Genomic DNA, 23,968 nt, shown 5'->3' on the forward strand with positions numbered 1-23,968 from the left:
CACAGTATGTTAGTGGTTGCCTAAGGCAGCGGAAGAGTGAGGGTTTACTGAGGATCATTACATTTTGTTTGGAAATGTTAAAATGTCCAAAATTGATTGTGAGCTGGCAATGGTGGTTCATGACTTTAATTCCAGCACTGGGTGGCAGAGATAGGAGGATCACTCTGAGCTCGAGTGACAGGTCAGTCTGCTCTAGAGTGAGACCTTACAAAAAGATGACTGTGATGATGTCTGTAAAAGTCTATGAAATACAGTAAAAATGTTGAGTTGTATTTCTTAAATGAATAAATTATATAGCATGTGATCTCCATTGTATCAAACCATTTACAAAGGTCATATGCACATATGGTGTAGTTTATGTCCAGGTAACCATTTAACAGATCATGAATGCAAGGCTGTAAAACATCTTTTTTTATTTTATTTATTTATTTATTTATTTATTTATTTATTTATTTATTTATTTATTATTAGTTTTCTATTCAGCAAATACAGGCAGTTTGGTACCATTATTAGGCTCATCCATGACCTATCTCCTCCCCATTGGCCCCTCCTTGTTGAGGTATATGGGTCATGCCTTGTGGAGTTAGCCACAGTTATTGGTATGATAAATGTCTCTGCATATCTTGACCCAACATGTGGCTCTGACATTCTTTCCACCCCCTCTTCCGTAAAATTTCCCTGAGCCATGTTGGGTTCATTTTTGGTCTGCTTCAGTGATGAGGTGTTGGGGGCCTCTTGAGGCTCTGGCTCTCTGATTTGGTAGGAGTTGATTTTTCTCTGTATTGGTCTCCTTCCCCCTTGTGCTGGCATCTGGTTCATCAGGAAATCAGCACCCTGGCTTGTTTCGCTAATTTTCCTTAGTTTCAGCCAGGGCCCTTGTAAAACATCTTAAGTCATGACTATATATAATAAAAGAACCAGACAAACAGGAAATGGAAAGAACCCTTAAATAAAGGAATTAGACTGAGTGGGGAGATGTGGTAGGTTGAATATAAAATGTCCGCCATTGGGCTGGAGAGATGGCTTAGCAGTTAAGTGCTTTCCTGTGAAGCCTAAGGACCCCAGTAGGACCCCAGTTTGAGGCTCGGTTCCCCAGGTCCCACGCACGCATCTGGAGTTCGTTTGCAGAGGCTGGAAGCCCTGGTGCACCCATCCCCTCTCTCTCCCTCTATCTGTCTTTTTCTCTGTGTCTGTAGCTCTCAAATAAATAATTTTTTTTTTTAAAAAAAATGTCCGCCATAGACTCATGTGTTTGAATTCTTAATCCTCAGTTGTTGGTGCTGTTCTGGAAGGTTATGAAACCTTTGGGAAATGGAGCCTTGCTGGAGGATGTCACTAGGGACTCTCCTTTAGGTGGTATACCATGGCCTCATGTTTAGTTATTTCTTTATGCTTCTACCCTCCTGATGTGAGGATGTGACAATTGATTTTGGGGTTGGCACACTTTCCCTGACATGATAGACTTCACCTCAAAACTTTAAGCTAAAAATAAACCCCTTTCTTCCTCAAGTAACTTATAGTCAGGTATTTTTTTCCCAGAAGTGAGAAGGTAACTGATATAGGAATTTGCATCATTTACCAGAAATAAAACTGGAAAATTGGTACTCAGAAGTGGAGATGTTGCTGTGATAAGTCTAGTCATGTAGCTTTTAGCCTTTTGGGACATGATTGTTTGAGGACTATGGACGGATTTTAAACTTTGAAGTAGAGAAAACTTACAGCACTGCAAGCTGAGTTTAATAGGCCTTTCTAATGAGAATTTGAAAGACCAGAAAAGCAAGAGAATTTCCAATAATGCAGGCTTGGATAATGAAGGTTCAGAGGGGAATGTGGACTCTATTGGGAACTGGACAAGAAGCAGTTCACGTGATATTCTGCCAAAGAATCTGCCAGCATTCTTCCCATTCTTGAGAACTTGAGTGGTGTTGAATCTAAAGGCAATGGACTAATGTGTTTGTTGAAGGACATTTCAAGGCAAAATGACATTGAATCTCAGGTATGGATTCTTTTTTGCTGCCCTGAGCCCAATCTCCAATGAAAGTGAGGAATATACAGAGAAGAAAATTAGGAAGAATCTATAGTTTGGTACAGAAAAAAAAATGCAAGAAAATTTAAAGCTTCAGTCCCAGATAATGTAGCCACTTTGGCTGTAATTGTTGCAGAGATGACCACCATTTAGGATAAACCAACTGCTTTGCTCTGAGAACAAGACTCAACCCAAAGGTTAAAAGTAGTAAGAATATGAATCCTTTTGAAAGGAAAAGGCCTGAAGGAAAAATGCTTAAGATAGTTTCTGCTTCCAAGGCCAGCATGGAGAAGCTGTTTCAGCTGTAGTCCAAGGCCTGGTGTCATCCCAAGGTGATAGCAAGACATGGCAGCATCATCCATTTAGAAAATTGCCAGGGTCCAGCCCTGGCTTGAAGGAGGGCCCCTGAAGAGAGGTGTGAAAGGAAGTGGCGCAATAACGACTCGAAGTCAAGTTCTGGTGCAAGCTGACAGGCTAATGCTGAAGGCAGCTGAGTTTTCCCATCTTTCTCTTTTTCCTTCTCTGTTTCTATTTTTTTCTTTTTCTCTTTTTTTTGTTTTTTATTCTATGTTTTTTCTTTTTCTCAATTCTCTGTTTTTCCCTGTTTCTATGCTTCCATGCTTCTCTCCTGCCACAGCTCTTAGCTTCAATCTTCTATTTTCTGATCATGTCATGCAAGAGCAAACTTCAAGAAAGGTAAAGTTTCACAGAATTCATAGAAACTTTTAGTTATTCCTTTCCATCAAACAATCCCATAATTATTCACCTCAAGTAAAGTAGTCAGGCCTTTGGAGTGCCCATTCTCTCTCTTTCTCTCTCATAAGTAAATTAATTAATTTAAAAAAGATTCAAGCTGAAGGTCATGGGATATTTCATTATGGTTCCAGAAAGGCTCTCAAGCCAAGCAATCTGTAGCAGGATCAAACTTTGTACATGAAAGCCCAACCCTGTGAGGCTGCTGTGTGAGGCTGTTAAGGTAAACCATAAACTGTAGTGGAGAGCCCAAGATTTTTAACATGCCAGGACTATGGAATGGCTGCCAAGGATAGGTGAAGACTTGGGAGATATTTCTGCCCAGAAGAGATCTACAGGCAAAAGAGCCAAGGGTATGCAGCTACCCAAGCCTTTTGGAGCCCAGGGGATTTCATCATGAGTCTAATAAACTGGATATGGAACAACAGGATGTTTACTTTTTTATCATTTGGGTCTTGCTTTGGTCCAATCTGTTCTTGCTGTGCCCCCTCATTCCTCATTTTTGGAATGGGAATGTTTATTCTGTGCCATTTTATGTTGGAAGTATATAAATCATTTTGATTTTACAGAACCCACAGTTAAGAGACTGCCTTGAGTATCAACTGAGACATTGAATTTTTGAACAGTGTTAGCACTGATAAACATATGGAGACATGTAAAGTTGGACAGAATGCATTGTGAATCATGAGATGGCCATGAGTGCTATAAATTGCAGGGTCAACATGTGGTGATTAGGATTAGTTATCCATCATAGACTCGTGTTTTTTAACACTTAATCCTCAATTAATGATGCTGTATGGGAAAGTCATGGAACCTGTAGGAGAGGGAGCCTTGCTGGAGAAAATGTGTCTCTGGGGCAGTCTTCAGGGTATTATAGCCAGGCTCCACATTTAGTTGTCTATTTGTACTTCTTCCGTGCTGATGTGACAATCAGAGACTGGCTTCCTGCTCCTGCCATGATTTCTCTGCCATGGTAGACTCTTCACTCTGAACTGTAAGGTAAAAAAATCCTTTCCTTGTGTAATCTGCTTCTGGTCCATTATTTTGTCCCAGCAGTAAGAAAGTAATTGATACCAGGGTGTTTACAGGGATCCAGTGGACACTACCCATTATAATAGTGCATGGAGGCTAGAATGTAAGTAAAAATCTACCATTTGTTTATCTCAATGTATCAGAGCCTGGAAGTGAATTCTACCAGAGAATCTTGAAATTGCATGAGTTCATTGTGAAAAGAAGGGAGCCACAGGAGGAGAAGTACCCACCTGAGGCCAATACCAACACAAAAACTATGCAGCATTTGAGGCAGTGGCAGTTTGTATAAAGTGTTGCAACACTGTGACTTATAAACATGTAAAAAAACTCTTTAATGTTTCAAGAAGATCAAGGAAAAACATTCTTCAGATAACCATGTAGACCATACAGTGTACCATAAAATTAAATACCAATAATTTTAAATTAAAATGATAAGTATGCTCTATGAATTCAGGATTAAATCATCAATCAATAATATGGTAGCTAGAAATGGCTCAAATTATTAGAAATTAATTAATTTCTAGACAGCTCTTGGCATAAGAAAATCACAAGGGAAGTGAAGAAGTATCCAAAATGGAATGATAATGAAAATACGTTATCTCTAAACTGGTGGGAGGCAGCAATTGCAATGCTTTTAAAGAATTCTGTAAAATTTAATGCTAATGTTACAAAAATATGCATGATTATTTTTATCTAACAAATCTAGCCAGTGAGCAAATTAAATTCAAAATAAGTAGAACATGTTTTAATGATAAGAACTTCCTAGAAATCAACAAATAATAAACAAAAATTAAAAAACCAAACTTTTTTCCTAATTGCAAAGTTGGCAGTTCTCTAGAGAATCAAGTGAACAGGGATATGAAAATTGCTAATCTAAAGACTGAAAAATAGAATGTCACTAAAGATCCCACAGACTTTCAAATGATAATGAGATCAGATTTTACTAAAATTTTATGCCATTAAATCCCAGAATGTATATGAAATGAAAAACTTGTTTGAAAATTATAATTTGCTAAAATCAATGGAAGCTGAGACAGAAAATCTGAATAGACATATCCAATGAATTAACTTTATAAGCAAGTGCCTGTAACCACTGTACCATCCCTCCAGCCCAAATTAACTTTATAATTGAAAAGCAATTCCCCAAAAGGAAAATATGTGCCAAGTTGTTTTTGCTCATTACATTACACAGTTAAGGAAGAAATGTCATTCTTGAATAAATTTTAGAAAACAGAAGAGAAAACACTTTCCAATCCATATTTTTCATATACCCTAATACCAAGTCTTTTGTCCTCATACCTTGTTATCTAAACCTAATTAGCAATAACATAATATAGCAAACAATATCCCCAAATCCCTAACCGAAGAGTGATTCAAAATTCCTTAACAAAATATTAGCAAATTGGATCTGAAAATCCAGAAAGATGATTACACCTTGTGTCCAAGTGGTGTTTATTCAACAGTTCAAGGTTAAATATTATTAAGATAAATAATAAAATTTTAAATGATGGAATACGGGAGAATAGTTCCTATGGACATCTTAATAGATGGAGGAAAAAATTGTCTAAATTCAATGTATACCTAAGTTTAAAAAGGTACTCCTAGTAAATAAGGATGGGAGAACTCTTCCAATTTGATAAAGGTCACCTATATGAAACCATGGTTAGTAGTGGCATAATATGTGCATACTTTTCTGTTTTTAATTTATTGATTTTATGAGAGAGGGAGAGAGAGAGAGAGCAAGAGAGAGAGAGAGTGAGAAAGAGGGCGAGCATTGGCATGTCAGGGCCCCTCACCTTTGCAATTGAACTCCAGACACATGCAACACCTTGTGTACATGAGTCACCTTCTGCACATGCATCGCCTTGTGCGTGTGTCTTATGTGGGTTCTATAGAGTCAAACCTGGGTCCTTAGACTTCACAGGCAAGTGCTTTAACTGCTAAGCATCTCTCCAGCCCTGTGAATGCTTTTCTTAAAAGTTAGGAACAAGAAATGAATGCCTGCTCAAACTGCTTTTATTAAATATCATATCAGAGGTCCTGGCTACTGGGATAGACAAGAAAATGAAACAAAAGACTTCAAGCCAACAAGAAGTATTCAAGGTGCTGGAGAGATAGCAGTGGTTAAGGTGCTTTCCTGGAAAGCCTATGGACCCAGGTTTGATTCCCCAGTATCCATGTATGCCAAATACACAATGTGGCTCAAGCATATGGAGTTTGTTTGCAGTGGCTAGAGGCTCTGGTGCACCAACTCTCTCTCTCTTTCTCTTTCTCCCCCTCTCTCTCTGTGTATGTGTCTATATTTATCTGACTCTCTCTTTCAAATAAATAAAATATTTTTAAAAATCTGAAGGATTCTATAACACTTGTCAAAATTGTACAAACCAAATTGATATATAAAAACAAGTTATTGCTATTTACAAAAGAAATAAAATAGAAAATCAATACCTTAAAATTCAATCTAAGTTAGTGTATGAAAGTATTAAATACTTTGAAATAAATTTATCAGGAATTATTGAAGATATTTACTAAAAATCCATAAAATATTGCTGATTAATGGTAAGGAAACCCATAAGTGAATAGACATATATTTGAATTAAATGGTATAAATGGTTTTGAAGAATCATTGTAATTGTAAACACAACCTCTGTAGACTCTACCAATTGATTGGCAAGTGGATTCAAAACAATACATTACAAATGAACAAAGCTGGAGGAATTATAGTATCAAATATCTATAGTTACTCTAAAGCTACAAGATTTAATTCAGTGTTAATTGGTCTAAAGGAAGATAAATAGATCAATGGGACAAAATAAAACAGCCAGAAATAGTTCCACACATATAAAGCAAATTGATTTTTTTCAAAAAGGCCTCCATGCAATTCAACACAGAAAGTGAAGCTCCTTTTAACAAATGGTGAGGAATTCTAGGTATGGGGTAGGGTGACAGCCTTGAAACACATGAGATCACTGATCACAGGGGAAAAAAGTGAAAGTGACTACTTTGGTCTATAAAATTAAACCATCCAGAAGGCTAAGTCTTTGGTTGTGGGGAAAGATGGTGACACTGCACTGGAGGTGCAGAGGCCACACATACATTCTCATATCATGTGAGTGGTTCTTTCCCCTGTCACACAGAAGTAGACAATGCAGGACTGTAACCCTATCATGTCTTGGCCTTGGGATAGCATGATGGAGAAGAGCTACTCTTACAAAGACCTTCTTCATTCCTGCCATGGGCTGGGTGTGGTCTTTCACTTCCATACTTTCCCTCTGGTTTTGAGTGAGACTTGGATCTATCTCCTGGATTGCCTTGCAGGAACCTGCCATTTTCCCTTGGCTCTACCCTTCAAACAACCTGCAAGTGACCCACAGTAGTTTTCAAACACTGTTGTCTCACTTCTCCATCAGTTTGAATTAAAATAGACAAAGACTCATGACCTTTCTGACCTCACTGCATTGTATAACACCATCAGAGGTCTAGTTTCATCCCACAGTCCCTCATAACAGTGCCTTTTGCCTTCTCTAGAGGAGAAGCAGGAGCATGAGTGACACCAGAATATCTTTGTCCATGTCCTGCTCTTTGCCTGTTTCTGAGATGCTGTCCTTGGTCCTGAGATGTAAGGGAGATATGTGTGAGGTATTCAATGAAGTCCAAGGGCATTCCTAATATGCAGTGGTGCTTGCTATCATGTGAAACTGGTCCCTGGACCAAGAAAATGGTCATTGTTCAGGCTCAGAAAGTAATATGAACTTTATGACTTTATTTCTGTGAAGTTCAAGTATAGCTTGAAATGACATGTACTGATAAAATGTTAGTATAGATGTAGCATCCACAGGGCTTCACAGTTGCCTGGAGACTGGGAAAGCAGGGAGCCCATTTGGCTTCCCTTTGAAGTGTTTGCAGCTAAATATCTTTGCCCTTCTGATCCATAGCAAGAGCTTGCCATCGCTAACCAGTCTGTGATAGGAATGAAAGTTTAAAAGTTATTAAATAAATGAATTTATTCAAATAAATAAGGACAGATCAGAGACAATATTAGCATGGCAACAGGAAAGAGAGAAAAGACCTGTCTAGGTCCTCAGCAGTCTCGGCCTCCTTTCAACACCTCTTTCTGCACCCACACTAAGTTCTTTTCTAACCTCGACGTCTGTTTTTTTTCTGGTATCCTGGGGACTGCCACCCTGGTATAGTAAGTCATGCCCTAAATATTGCCTCCTGTTGTTTTACATCAAAACTCAGCTACTCTAGGAATTTTGTCTCCAGGAACTTATTCTGTCATAAATGCTTCTTTACTATTTGTCATCACTCTAACCCTTTCAGAGAAATTTCTATAGTGATCTTGCATCCTTAATACACTTTTCCAAAGGAAGTCTTAATATTCCATTGGACATCCTGACATTTCTTTTGATAAATAATAAGCATTCATGCTACTCTCTGCAACTTGCTTTTAACAGCTTAACATTTACATTGAATTTTTTTCTCTTAAATGTGTTTTTACAGGAACAGGTAAGGTCTACTTAATCATGTTTCATGGTTTTATACTATGTGACAGTACCGTGACATAAACCATTTAGTTTGACCTATACCAGTGAATAATGGTTTCTTTGTTTTTACTTTTGTTAATAAGGTTTTGGTGAACATTCTTAGCTGTACACATTGGCATATTTTGTGATGAGCATGTATGTAGGACAGTTTCACAGGAATAGAATTACTTCTGCCTTTTGGTAGCTCTCAGTCTTCCCCTCACCCTTCCTGAGGCTAAATATGAGCTTTCTGAGCTTTGCTATACTAGTTGCATGTGAGGCTTACATCTGGCTTACAAAGTATAGCAGGTATCCCTGAGCCTTTGTCAAATTAAAATCGCCTTTGGAGCTTTAAGATAGGAATGAGAGATTGATTCTGATCATTCAGGCTCTACTGAATCCAGCGTTTCCATAGAGAAATCCTCTATGTTCAACCAGACGTGCAAAAGACTGAGCTGGCTCCTGGCATCTCAGTTTCCCCATGATCATAGAATATCTCTGAGGGTCACTCTGAGTATCACTCATTCTCACAATTTCTCCTCATGCATTATTACAGTTTGTTTTTAATATTCACCTATCCATGTTTCAACTGCATTCTTTGCATTATATTTGTATATCATGACATTTGCTTTTTTATAAATATATTTTATTTATTTATTTACTTATTTATTTATTTATCACAATACCTGATCTCAAATTATACTATAGGGCAGCAGAGACAAAGACAGCATGGTGTTGACACTGAAACAGACATGTGGAACAGAATAGAGGATCCATAAAGCTATAGTGCTTTAGCCACCTAATCTGTGACAAATGGGCCAAAAATATTCAGTGGGAAAAATAAGCTTGTTCAACAAATAATGCTGGCAAAACTAGATGTCCACCTGCAGAAGAATGACATAAGATTCATTTCTCTCTCCCTGTACAAAATAGCAAGTCAAATGGATCAAAGACCTCAATCCAAAATCAGAAGCACAGATAGTGCTAGAGGGAAAAATAGGCAACATGTTTCAGGATATAGGCATAGGCAAGAACTTTCTGAACAGGACTCCAATAGACCAAAAAATAGCTCCAAGAATCAACAAATGAGTCTACATGTGCGACTCTGCATGCTTGCATCACCTGTGCGTCTGGATTACACGGGACCTGGAGAGTCAAACATGGGTCCATAGGCTTCATAGGCAAGCACTTTAAGTACTAAGTCATCCCTCCAGCCCTTAAATAGGCTAATGAAATGAAAAGACAGTTCACAAAAGAAGAAACATAACTTGTCAACAAGTACTCAAGAAACGTTCACCTCCCAAGCAATCAGGGAAACATAAATTAAAACATCTTTGAGATACCATCTTATCAATGTCAGAATGGCTATCATCAAGAAACAAATTACCGAACTAATTTTAAAGTCATTGCTCCCAGTAATTCACAGGTACAAGTCTGAGACATTCTTTTATGAGGAAGGCATGAGGCACATGCAGGAGCATCACTTCTAGCCTCAAATGTACCCTTTCTTCATCCCAGTTGTTTGTCATCTCACAGTATATGATCATAGTCAATCTAAGATAGACACTATAGAGTGGTTGAAGCCTCCTTGTTGCTTGTGTAATGTACAGCTGCAATTCACATGCAGAGGTCCTGCCTCACCACATAGTTCTTCAAGCCTAAGCAAGGTAATTCCTAGAAATTGTCTTATTGCATTAATCATATTTCTATTATTGTTAAGGACTTAAAAGTTGTTTGCTATTTTAACCTTAAATGTGGAGTGCATAACTCATGTTGCTCCTAAGCTTAGAATCTTGTATTAGCTAAATGGGATATATATATATATATAATTTTATATATAATTTAGTATTGATGGACCACTTGCAGTAGGTATTGGTTAATTTTATTTTAAACAAACCTTTTATGATTAAGTTTAACATATGAACCAGTGGCACATGAAAATATATCTTAATACTTTAAGCAGAGAATTTTTGTCAATACTGTTTACATTATAAGACATGCATAGATGTAACTTAAGCACATATACAATGGTTATATATTTATATTGTTGTAAACTAATGATTATTTGATCTAGAGCCCCACTACCCATTGAAGATTTTTTTTTTTTTTTGATTTCTGAGGTAGGGTCTCACTCTAGCTCAGGCTGACCTGGAGTTCACTATGTAGTCTCAGGGCAGCCTTAAACTTACGGCAATCCTCCTACCTCTGCCTCCAAAGTGCTTGGATTAAAGGATGCGACACCACGCCCAGCTGAAAATATTATTTTTATAATAACAAAAATGTTTGATTACTGACTTGTTATTTTTCTTATTAGTGCATTTCTTTTTCTGAAGAACATGCAGTTTGCTCTTAAGAGAATCAGGAGAGAAAAACAGGAAAGAGAATAATTGTATTTTTTCTGAGTAATTATGGAAGACATAATTTAAAATGAACTTCTTAAGAGAAACAAACAACAAAATTCATTCTTTCTACTGAATTTTCAATATACATTTTATTTGATGTCTATTTTTCATTATCTTTAGTTTCTGAGAGTGTTTTCATACTCATTAGTATTTTGAGGACATGACTGTTAAAAATGATATAATCATCTATCATAGCTTATACAGATGTACCACAATTTATTTTTGACCAAAACATTACTTTTATTCAACCTGGAAATGCAGGGGTTATAAAAGTTGAAGATAAACCATCTTGTGTGTCTATGCTTATTTTGTTTGTTATGATGTTTCCATGAAGTACTCTTCCTTATGAGGTGCTAGAGAGACTGATCCCAGGAAGGACACCCATTCTTTCTTTTTCTTTTTTGCTTTTATTATTATTAGTAGCAGTATTAACATATTTCATATAGATACATCATGTGTTGGTACCCTCTTTTCCCTCATTCCTGCCCCCATTCTACTGGGGATGCTCCTCAGTGGGGTTGCAGGTATTCCCCATGGGGTTGGTTTATGCATTGTGGGAGAACAGTCAGTCATTTTTTTGTGGGGAGGGAATGCCTCTGGGCATGATGTCTCAACCTGTGGCTCTTACAATCTTTCTGCCCCCTCTTCCATAAAATTCTCTGAGCCATGGTGGGTGAGTTTTAAGTCTACTTTAGTGATGAGCTCTTAGGAGCCTCTGGATCTCTGCTTTGGTAAATGTTGAGTATGCCCAGAGCCTGTCTCCTACATCCTTTTGCTGATTATCAAGTTCAGCATGGAAGCAGCTTTCATGCTCGGCTCCCCAATTCCTCTGTGGTTTCAGCTGTGACTTGGCTGAAGTGCAATGGGTAGTTTATCTCCTCCAGTCATGCTACCTTCTATAAAAGAGTAAGAGATTCTCCAATGGAAAGTGAAGTCAGCATAGTTTAAATGGGATAAATATTATTAATTTATGGGGAATTTGATGTATGTAACCCATCTTTTAGCCAAAGACTAGTGAGAGCTTAACACTGGAGAATATAATCTTTGTCTCCATAGAATTTTGATCTGGTTCCCAATTCTAGATATGGGTTCCTTTATATTGAGCGGATCTCTTTACCAATCAGAGAGCTATTAATTACCCACAGAAGCTGTGTGCCACTGTTGTACTGATGTGCATATCCTGTCAGGGTGTTTGCTTCTGAATAGCTTAGACCTCTGGTTGCTCAGACCATTGTTGGCCACTTTCCCCCAGTAGCTCATGTAGCACTTTCCAGCACTAGACTGGCTAACGGTCTGGGGATTGGCTTTCTTCTGAATTCTAGCCAGGTCTCTCTGTGCTCTGTGTCAGAGCATATGGTGAGACCCATTCTTTTATTTATTTATTTGTTGTTGTTGTTTTTTTTTAAGGTAGGGTCTCACTCTAGCCCAGGCTGACCTGGAATTCACTATTCTCAGGGTGGCCTCAAACTCATGGCAATCCTCCAACCTCTGCCTCCCGAGTGCTGGGATTAAAGGCGTGTACCACCATACCCAGCGAGACCCATTCTTTCTATCATCACCTCACAGCATATTGTCTTCTCTACTTTGCTGTGATATTTACACAATGGGGGGTCTATTTCTGCATGTTGTTTTTCAGTACTGTAGCCCTTGGAGGGCTTTGGGGGAGAAAAGCTGATGAGTGTAGGCAGAACTATACTGGAAGACTCCCACATGGGCTGGTGTAAATAATAGTTCCTTGAGAAGACTGAGGGGATAGGTAAGTGGGCAAGCATACAGGCATAAAGACCTGAGTTCAGCTCCATGGTTGCAGCATGAAAATGTCAGGCATGTAATCTCAAGCTGGGGAAGCTGAAACAGGCAGATACCTGTGGTTTAGGCAAGCTAGTCTTACGGAATTGGTAAGCTCTAAGTTCAGGGAGAGACCCTGCCTCAATGAGTAAGTTGGGGAACAACAGACATCATCCTCTGACCTCCATGTACACATGTGTGCACACACATATGAGTGGTTACACACACACACACACCTTATACACAAGAAAATTAAAGAAAAGAAATAGTTACTGTACAGTTGGATATGACCAAGGGCTTTCTCAAAGCTGTTTATATTGTTCAGTAAAAACCTGAATTTCAGAGTTAGATGTAAGTGTAAACATGTAACCTTTAAAAACTACTTGTGATATGATCTATTGAACAGCAAGTAAAATCACCACTAATTTTTGGAATATTGCTATGTTACCTTTAGTTTTAATTTCTTTTATATTTTCAGAGGTATTAGAAATTACTTTTAAAAAAAGAGAGAGAGATACACTACTAGGGGAAATGGTAAAGCACACCTAGTGAATTTAGTATGACACGACATCTTATCTGCTGCCAACTCTCTACATCTCTGCCTCTCACACCAATCCCTTAACCTAGGATGCTTTCTTTTACACACCCATAGTTTATTCTCTGTGTTCATTCACTAGGAAATGATGCATATTCTTCAGTACTTACATTACTCTGTGAATTAAGTGGAACACTTATTTTGCTTTCCAAATATTCAACATGACATATTTACATATATGCATATGCAAGTGTGCATGTTCATGGCTGAATGTGTATAGGGCAGAGGTTGACATTAGGTGTCTTCCTGAGTCGCACTCCACCTTGTTTTTTTGAAATAATATATCTTACTGAACTTGAAGCTAGCTGATTTGTCCACACGGGCTAGGTAGCAAGCACAGTGCTCCTCCTGTCTCCACCTCCCCAGTGCAGGAATTATAGGCATGTGCCACCTTACCAGGGTGCTGTGTTCTTAACTCAGGGACATGTGCCTACACAAGAAGCACCTTCTCCTACCCCTGAAACAGACTGTTTTGAAGATAAAATTTACTTTTAAAATTATCTAAAATATGGCTGAAGAGATATCTCAATCATCAAAATCTATTTCTTGGAAAGCCTACTGGCCTGGCTTTGATTCTCCAGTACCCACATAAAGCTAGGTGCAGATATGCATCTGGTGTTCATTTTCAGTGGCAAAAGGCCCTGGTGTTATCTCTCTCTCTTCCCAAATAAATAAAAAATATTTTTAAATTATGTAGATTATTCAACAAGTATTTAACTTCTTTAAATTTTCTATTTGTAAGGCACAAAGGCTACACAGGGAATCATACTCTTCTATAACTTTACATTTTATTCAGAAACTTTCCTCTATAAGACATGATAGAATAAATATACAGCCAAAAGGTGAGTATGGAAATTCAAAGAAAGCCTAGCTATGGTGGTCAGAAAATAATTCATTGAAACAATGGGCTATCATTATACTGCAATGAAGAATGTCAGCTTTTGGACCAAAGCATAAATAAAGGTGCCTTCCTAAACACATTAGCCAATGATACACACTCACTATCAAAAGCACTATTTAAGTGCTCATTCAACCCTGCTGAGTCTAAACTTCAAAGGAAGAAGTAGGATTATCTTTGTTTTGTCCAATTTATAAACAGAACGCATGAGGCAATGTTAAGTGATTGGTCCTAGTGACAAAACTCATGAATAGCATAGCCTGGGATCCACAGCCATAAGTAATAGATTGGACCCTTCATTCTCCAATAGCATTCATATCACCTCTGCTGCTTCCAAACCAGGTGTTCTGCTTACTACATTAAATTTATTAGAATTTCATTTCCTATTGCTTTTTAAACTTATATCTCATCCATAAGTGTTAAAAATTAACTGTTATCTCTCATTCATTTTTGCCCAAATCTATCATCCCTTACAGTAATATGTCCTCTGATCCATCTGTAAGATAAAACTTTGAAAGGTGTTATCAGTGGCTTTCATTCAGGTCAAGATGAATTTGCTACTTTAACATAAGAAGATTTCTGTATCACTGCTGCTCACCTTTGCTCATGCCTTTCCCCTCTAGAGCATGCTGTGTAGAAGAAAGCTTTCTGACAACTTAGACCTTAGAGCCCCGGGAGTACACTCTTCTGGTACAATTTCTAAAGCCATTCCTAGCAGAAGTACTTGAAATTTTTGTGTTCTATATTTCACACTCCTGTGTTTTCGTTCTCTAGTCCGTTAGTCATTTCTCTCTGCTGTGAGAAGGAATACAGACAGTCCCCAAGTCCCTTAATAATATATCTAGATTTCTTTTTCCCCCTAATTTTTTTCTCCCCTTTTCAGCTAAAATCTCTTAATAAACAATAAAACTTACTTTGTACAACTTATATGATTAGGATCATATGCAAAGGAAATACTTCTAAAATATATGAACTAAAACAACATAATTTTTAAAAAATATTTTTATTGTGCTCACTGACAAATTTATACATGTATGGAAGGTATTTTGATCATAATCTTCCCTATCATTTTTTTCTTGCCCACTTTCCCCATTCCCCTTCTACTGAACACCTTTTTCATTTTCTTTCCAACTAGTGCCTCTTCTACTCTGATGATTTCCTTTTATTCTTGTGTGTGGGTGTGACCAGTTGAATTAGATCATGGGCTGGGGTTTTTTGCCTGAACACATGGATTCTACCAGTGGATATACCACTGCAGAAAATGTGTCCACTCCCTCAGCCACCATAGGCTGCCAATACCGCCTTAGAATGTAAGCTTCATACCCTCCTCCATCATTCTTCATCAAAATGCCTTCTATATATGTATATTTTGCTCATAGATTACTGATCTCACCTTCTCTTAGAGAAGCTTCTTTTTGCAGATGGTGGAAACTACTGAATTAAGAACTCATCAATACTGAGAATAATTGGCTGTGGAATACTCAATAAGACATCTATATTATCTTTTCCATGGTGGTTGAATTCATGACCTCACAGTGGCTGCCATGACTTGCATAAGACCACACAAAATTTATAAAATGTAATGGCTTTTGTGAAAATAATAAGTAAAAGAAAATGGTTTATTTTGCATTTCTGAACCCAAGATTTTTTTTTCTGATAATTCTTTTTTCCACTTTTTTAAATATTAGTTTTGTATTCAGTGTATACAGTCAAGTTGGTACCATTGTTAGCCTCCTCCCTGTCCTCTGCCCTCTGCAGGGATCCTTCCTCATTGGGGAATATGGGAAGTGCATTGTGGGGTTAGCCATCATATGGATAGGAGGCAATGTTCATGATCCAATGTGTGGCTCTGAAATTCTTTCCACCCCCTCTGCAAATTTCCCTGAGCCATGTTAGGTTCATTTTAGGTCTGCTTCAGTGATGAGGTGTTGGGAGACTCTGTGTCTCTGGATATCTGGTTCTTTTTCTGATAATTCTAGAAGGCAAACCTGTGTCTGCACCTTCACCCTGCACAATAATGTGGAAAAATTAATACAAATATTGTGTGTAAGTAAAATAATAAAGTTGAAAATTTTTACTTGTCTCCAACAGCACACAGGTAATGTTATCTCTGACCTATGCCTATTCTTACCTTTTAGACATGTCTCCTTGAGACTGTTGTCTTGAACTTTTGCCATTTTTTGAGAATTTAAATGTACTATTACATTTTAATATTATAAATATTTGGGAAACGTCAAGAGAAAGTTATAGGTGGTGCCATTCTTGGCACTGCAGGAAAGTTGGACAATGGTATAAATGAAATTTTAGTAGCCAGCTTTACATCTCCCATATGAAAATCCAAAAGTATCACTCAGGATTTTAGCAGTGGCTATGCTTTCTGTTCTGATGGCCTTGGTTTCAGAAGAATCAATTCAGGCCACTGCTCCAGCAGATAATTATGTCTGTGCTTTCCAATAGCATTTATCCTTTAGCAAACATATAAGGCTCCATGGGCAGGATCAAATTAACTCTTGTTCTACAAGGACTAAAAATCACGCAGCAGTATATGAAAGGCAGGAGAGTACCTGGTATGTATCTTTTGGCTGCTCCTCCCCCAGAATTGTTCACATATTGTTTGGTGGTTCCATTGAACCTGAACAGATGTTCATCTCAGCTCCTGTGTTTCTTTAATGTCTTCTGGGGTAGATGTCTTTCTTTCCCTTCTTATTAGCTTCATCAGCACAAAGCACAATGTCTGTAATATCCAATGGCTGTTCACTGAAACTGTGAAGCAAGGAGTTAGTGAAATCACTACAAGTAGTAAAACTGGAGTGATGGATAGTTTAGGGGTGCAGTATGGAGTAACTATATCAGAACAATCTCAGACTGTATGAGAATAGGCAAGGTGGTATTAGAGGAAGGCAAGGATAGCTGGCCTGACATGCTCATGCTCAAGGGAAGTAAACATATGTTTGACATAGTAAAGACATGCAAACATACAGGTGAAAAGGAACTTCTTGAGGTTAAATGTAAAAACTTTATATTTTCAGGCTGGGCATGGTGGTTCATGCCTTTTTTATTTTTATTTTTTATTTATTTAAGAGAGACAGACACAGAGAGAAAGACAGATAGATGGAGAGAGAGAGAATGGGCGCGCCAGGGCCTCCAGCCTCTGCAAACGAACTCCAGATGCATGCGCCCCCTTGTGCATCTGGCTAACGTGGGACCTGGGGAACCGAGCCTCGAACCGGGGTCCTTAGGCTTCACAGGCAAGCGCTTAACTGCTAGGCCATCTCTCCAGCCCTAAAAATTTATATTTTCTTTGAAAGCAATAAGGACTTTCCATAGTCTTTCATTCTTAATAATGAATAATGTAATTTCAAAGAATTATTTGAATGAGTAGGTGCTTGTGTTAAAAATTATATCTATCAAACATCAGATTATGAAACATTGACTTTTATCTGTGGGGCATCAGTTGATCTTGAAGGCATGTTTCTGTTCTCATCCTACAGGTTGTTATTTTGTACTTTGAGCCAAGTACATTCCGCTGTATTCTCCTACGATGGGTCCGTCTTCTCGGTTTTGCCACTGTTTACGGAACTGTGACTCTCAAACTTCACAGGTACATTATATTTGTTCAGTATTCAATCCTATAGAAGGATCAAACTGTTTGACTTAGTAAGTAGTTGTAATCTGGGCAGACCACTTAAATTGTTTTAATTCAAAATTGTAGATAGCATGGTGATATATATTTTACATGTTCAATGTAATATCTTTTAGATTCTGAGAAAAACTTTGACACAGCTGAATTCTGAACAAGATGCTGTAGTTAAATGTGTCATTCATTATGGAATTTACTAATTCTAAAAAGAGAACATAATGTTATTGAGTTAAACAGTACTTACTACTTAAAACAGGAAGGAAAAACAATGCAGCTGAAATACTGATTCCTATCTAAGGTACCATAGATTCTTGCCTGGGAGAGTTCAGCAATATGCATATTTCACAAAAAGTACTGTTCTCCATTTTCAAGTTCCATGCCCCAGGGTAACATAACTGATATTTCAGGACAAAGTTATAAAAGTTAGTGTCCTTGGCATTCCTACTTTACTACAACATCCAGTAGCAGATGAAGACAGTTATGTTTCCTTGCACTCAGCTTCAGGGCCATCTAACTATGAATGAAAATGAGGCAATAAAATAAACCAATAACCCACAATACTAGAGATAGCTGGAAATCATTCCAAGGCTTCCCTTTGCTTGTTGTCTTAAAGTTTCCATGAAGCTGTACCAAAGAATATGGGAGGAAAAATCATCACTCAGGTGACACTATAGCCTCACAGACAAAACCTTGGCATTGATCATCTTTAAGGCTATGCTGATAATTGTAGTAAGGTTATCAATAATATTTATATGCTTATTTGATAAAGAGTATTTCTAAGTAAAAATATTCTAATATGAACAATGAACTGTCTTCTCTTAGATATCATGATATGCATTTGTCTTTACTCCCTCCCCTTCCAACCTTTACAAAAATGTGATATACCATCTACCATATAACAACTTATATACCTGCATCACTCCTTTATCCCTTTCTGCTACTTAATTGATAAGTATAATCTAGAGTACTAATGAAATGAAATGCCATTGACTCTCAAAATCTATACATTGATTGGTCATATTATATATATATATATAATATTATATACAAGTATACATATACATGCATGTGTGTGTGTGTGTGTGTGTGTGTATATATATATATATTAAAGCATAAAGAACATGGAACTAGGTTTCAGGAAATCCAATTTAAATCTGAATTTATCCTCTTACTCTAATACATCACAAGCCCATTGTCTTACAAAATGAAAGGATTATACCAATGTATGTGTTCTTTTTTTTCTTTACCTTAACTCTGTCAGTACACTTTGCCTCTGTGTACTGCTACAAGTAGTTTCCAGGTTTCATTTCCTTATATGGTTGCTATTTTTCAACCTATGTTCACCAAAAGAAACAAGGAAGCAATGATAACATAAAGTGACCAGTATGCCTTCTAGAAATACTGAAATAGTTGCCCTCTTATACTTTGGAAATGACGTAACTCCCACTCCCTACTAGTTCTACACTAACAGTGTCTCTGTTAGAATATTTTCACTGTTTAATGGCTTTCTTATTTAGTGATCTTCATTATAATTTTCTTTCTCTTTGAAGTAAGAATCATGCCACTGAATTCCTGGCATTTTCCACAATGACTGACAAATATGGTGTGTTTAATATATTAGCAAATGAGGGACTGAAAATAAGTCTAACGTAGACCTGAAAGCTGCTTGTCATAGTTCATTCATACTTCCTGAGCTACTGGGTGCTATCTCAGAGTGTGTTCAAGTGCCTGGCACATGTAACACTGTGGTTTGAAAAAAGAGATTTGATGCAGTTTGAGCCCAGCATTTAAATAGCATTGAATCACAAAGTGAGAAAATTGCTTCCAGTCAGACTCCTTTTAACCCCTCCTGATTATCTCCAGAAGAAGGACTAGGTGGGATGCCCTGAGTTGGTATTAACAGCTGTAAAGCAGTTCTAGTCTTTGGAACAGATCTGCTCTAGCTTCAGACTCATAGCTATCCTCTGCACTACTGCCTCTACCTCCTTAAGTCATCGTCATTGGTTTACCACATTTACTTTTAGTTACTTTCTAGCTGTGGAAAATACTACCTATTGGTTTTTCATTGAGGTAACAATATAAAATTTCCTGTACAATGCTTTAAAGCAACAAATCAAAACTAAATTAAAGAAGATGTGAACTGATACACAAACAGAACAGAAATCAGGAGTTGTGAAAGTACCCGAAATTGGGGGTTTACTTTACTCGTCCTGTCTTTTGTTTACAGATTGGAATCGAATTTATTTTTAAATGTGTCTCTAGAAATCACTGAAATGAAGAATTACTCCACAGAAGGTTTAAATTGAGTGAATATGTTTTTCTAATTTAATGAGTGAATTTACTCTTATCCAGTATTAACCACATGGCTTTACTACTGTATTCTGGGTTTCTCTCTTGTGTTGCTTTAATTAATTAATTGTAATAATGTTATATACAAAGGAAACAATCACTCTTCTAGAGGAAGGCAAACACCTTGGAGATAGGACTAGACAGCCTAACTTTATATTTACACATCTAGTGATATCCTGTGCCCATACTGTATCAAAGAAATTGCTGAGTGGGTAGATGGATGGGTAGATGGTTATAATGTATAGAGCTGCATCAGATATTTTCTGGATGGCGCTTCTTTGAATCATGCAACGTGTGTCCCTAATAAAGGACTCTTTTTTTAGAGATAAGATAGAAATGACATAAATTCAAAATTCTCATTTGGTTTTATTTTATCTACATACATAGCCAAGAATGAACTACTTTAACATGTGATAATTAGTTCCATCATCTATAAAGTGGTTCAATACCTCATCCATGAGATTGGAGTAATTAAATACACTTTGAATATATATCTCAAACTGGGTTTCTCAGTGGCTAGTCACCTGAACTGACAGACTATGTCAAGCTCAAGGGTAATTCATTGAGAGAATATCAAGAAGGACACAGAAAAGTAGAGAATCACACCTTAAGAGGACCTGATCCAGTATCTTGAAGTATCAAAATCACCCAAGCCAAGGGGCAATGTCTCCTGAATGCCATAGCCCCATTCACATGATAATTTTAATTTCATATCTAAGTTGATTTTTTTTAAAGAGAAGCTAGGCAAAAGATGTCTGAGGTTTTAACTTTATTTAGTCACAGAAAATTAGTATGGTGTTGTCTTTATGTTCAGAAAATTCAGGTATATCTTTATAAGTCAAACTTGTGTGTTTTTGAAAAAATTGGGTACAGATAGATTTTTAAAACAATGCTAAAAATATTTGCATCTTCCCTATGATAATGTTTCTGAAATGTATTAGTTTTCTCAAAGGCTAGTCAATAAAAGCTAAGTGGGCTTTAGTGTACTACATGTAAAATGAATACACAAGCAGAACATGTGAAGCCCTCTCTGGCTATGGTCTGGGATTTGTCACTCCATGCATTATTCAGCACTCCCTGCTTTCTGTAAAACCCAGAGCTGTTTTCTGCACTGTGCTCATTAGCACCAAATATTTATAGTTTGTGGGAAGATTTATTTTTATATGTTTGCCTCCTAGTAAAATTTTGAAAGTGACTAGGAGATAGTTATATTTATTTCATTTATGTGTTTTTCTATGAATACATAAAATACAGGAAGATATCTTAAATTTTAAAAAGAAAAAAGTAAAGCAAGTGTGTGGCTATCTGCAAAAGACAAGAGCTTGTAGCATGATGAAGATTGCCTCTTTTAGTTTATTGTAACAACTGTTGTTAGAGAATTTTCAATAGAGCTGTAAGCTGACAGCTGCAGGGCAGTTATTGGATTTTACTGGTAGATGTCCACTCATTTTCTGTAATAGGCCATTGAAGAAGGTGTTGGAAACTCCTAAGTAAAAAACCTTTATTCTTAGGTAGCTAAGGAACTACCTATGAATCTCCTCCAAATTCTTATACAAGTCTGCTTGCATTACTAGTATACTGTAGTGGTAAATCTGGTAAAGTCTCCATGACTAACAACACATCTCAAGACAAGAAGGTGCATGCAACCACCCTTTTTCTTTGAATAATAGTCTTCTTTTAAGAACTCTCTCATGAGCTCCACATTGTAGAACATGTCTATAACCCCATTACTTTGGAGGCTGAGTCAGGAGATTGGCAGATTCAATTCAAGACCAGCTTGGGATACATAACAAGACCCCGTCTCAAAAAAATATATACTAATTTTGATGTCCCAAGAGAACTCAGTTAATCTTCACACAGGCCAGTGTTCTCAGTGACCAAAATATTCCCACACTGACCTTACCTGTCACCATGCTCAATCTTCCAACAACAAGCCTTTGGGAGACACACTCAAGACACACTCCAAACTACAGGAATATCCCAAGTCATGACCCAAAGAATTTCACTATGAAGCAGTTTCAAAGCAGCCCTAGGCAGCCGCTCACCTCAGCAAAGATGGCATGCCAATAGCAGCATCTTCTAAGCACAGAGGTGTAGACATTGCACATTGATGTAGAAGTGAAGAAAGCTTGCTGCCCAGATCTTGGGACTAATATGGATTCCTTTGTCTGCTTCGTGGTTTTATTGGCTCATGCTCTGGGATATCGAATAATATCAAGTGGGATACTTCTCACAGTGATAATTCTCTCATTGTTTTCATGGGGAAAGGAATCTGTTTCTCTGCCTCCAAGGAAGTCTTCTTTCCACAGACAGGAAGCACATAAGCTCATAAGCTCAAAGCAAAAAGAACCCCCCCCCCACAACCCATTTCTGTGGTCCCTGGGATAAATTGAAAAGCATCCAAGCTCTTCCTCATGCCTGCCTCCTGTTTGTTATATACTAGGATAGTAATTACATGCCTTTAGAAAAGTGACAAGCTTAAGAGGCATTCCTGCAGGATGTTGACTATAGATAGTCATTTCAGAACTCTAAAAACTGGCGATTCAGGAAATTAGAAGAAAAATTAGTTTTTAATGTGTCTTGACTTTTGCTTTCCCGATTTAATAATTCATTAAGTGCCACCCTGAGCTTTCTGTCTCTAAAGTGTCACCAGCGGTTTTTATCCTTCTAAATTGCATTTAATGAAACAAGAAAGCTCCAGTCATTTGGCTCTTAACAAATGTGAATTTGCTTCATAATGTCATCAGTGAAGGAAAGAAGTATTGGTGTGGAACATTCCAGAAATCCATGTGAATGCACAGACTCTTTGTGCTCCATCCTGTTTCTAGTTAATGCTCAGAGACTTGGTGTAGATGTGTGTATATACCTTAGCTGTGCAGAACCAGCATTTTTTCATTTTTATCATGCATTAACCCAAAGACACCTGACAGAAGTAAGGTCTTCCAGAGTCTGAGAGATAAGCAAGTGATTTACCATTACTTCTTCCTGCTTTCATCTCCTTTCTGTTGCCATACTTCCATTCTATATGGAGCTTCCTGAAGCCACATCACTTGGGGCCATACGAATAACTAGCTGTTACAAATGGTTTCCCCATGGCCAGAGAAACAAGCCCATTAAGCTTTAAAAAAGAAAACCTACTTTTTAATTGTTAAATGTCTAGCTAGCTACTCATTCCTGCCCACTCTGCTGCTTCAGTGACTTATCAAAGGTGGGATATCCAGCACATGGAAGGACTCCACTGAAAGGCCAATGCTGTATATTATGTTGGTGTATGCAAGTTATTTGCAGAAAGCTTGAATAGCTTCATACATAAGTTAACATGTTGACTTTTGTCTATTTATCTCAAGTAAAAACCTTGGGAAATACATATGTATTGACAAAACATGCCTTTTGTTAATGAGAGATATAAGTGCAGATAGAAGCTTGACCATCATTGCATACCTCCAAAATAAAACTTAAAGTAAAAACTAGACTCATTTTAGTTATTCTCCCTTTCAGCATATACTATTAAGTCTAGAAAAAATAGGGATACAGGAATGTAGCCCACTCAGAAAGATAAGGAAATCTAAAGTTTTACCTATTTTATTTGATTTTTAGATGGCTTATTCATTTGGCTGTATGATGTATAATTTTGAAATGCACATTACAAAATCTATACTCAAAGCCTTTCAATTTTGAGTTCAATCATTAAAATATTTATATATGCTCTAATTTTTAATGATATTATCAATATTTCATGTTGATGGCTCTAAAAGCTTTGCATTCAAATGTCTAGTTATGGTTATGCACCTTGTTGAAGAAGGAACACTTTTCATTGTCTATTTTTTTCATGTTTCCAACTTGTCATGTGTGTGTGTGTGTGTGTGTGTGTGTGTGTGTATCTGCATTGCAGTCACATTGGTAATTTGGAATGAGTACTTCTTTTTTTTTTTTTTTTTTTTTTTTAGTTTTTGTTTTAT

General features: G+C 37.2%; 1 protein-coding gene across 1 annotated transcript in view; it reads left to right on the top strand.

Moving 5' to 3' along the window:
* The window catches only part of Gpr158 (G protein-coupled receptor 158), a 344,357-nt gene that overhangs the window by 280,112 nt on the left and 40,277 nt on the right, over positions 1–23,968 (top strand). Inside the window, exon 6 of the mRNA XM_004659673.3 lies at positions 17,512–17,621. Coding sequence (XP_004659730.3) covers positions 17,512–17,621 — 110 coding nt within the window. The remainder of the gene's footprint in view (positions 1–17,511; positions 17,622–23,968) is intronic.

This window comes from Jaculus jaculus, chromosome 5, assembly GCF_020740685.1.
Source record: "Jaculus jaculus isolate mJacJac1 chromosome 5, mJacJac1.mat.Y.cur, whole genome shotgun sequence".
In the NCBI taxonomy this organism is placed as follows: domain Eukaryota; kingdom Metazoa; phylum Chordata; class Mammalia; order Rodentia; family Dipodidae; genus Jaculus; species Jaculus jaculus.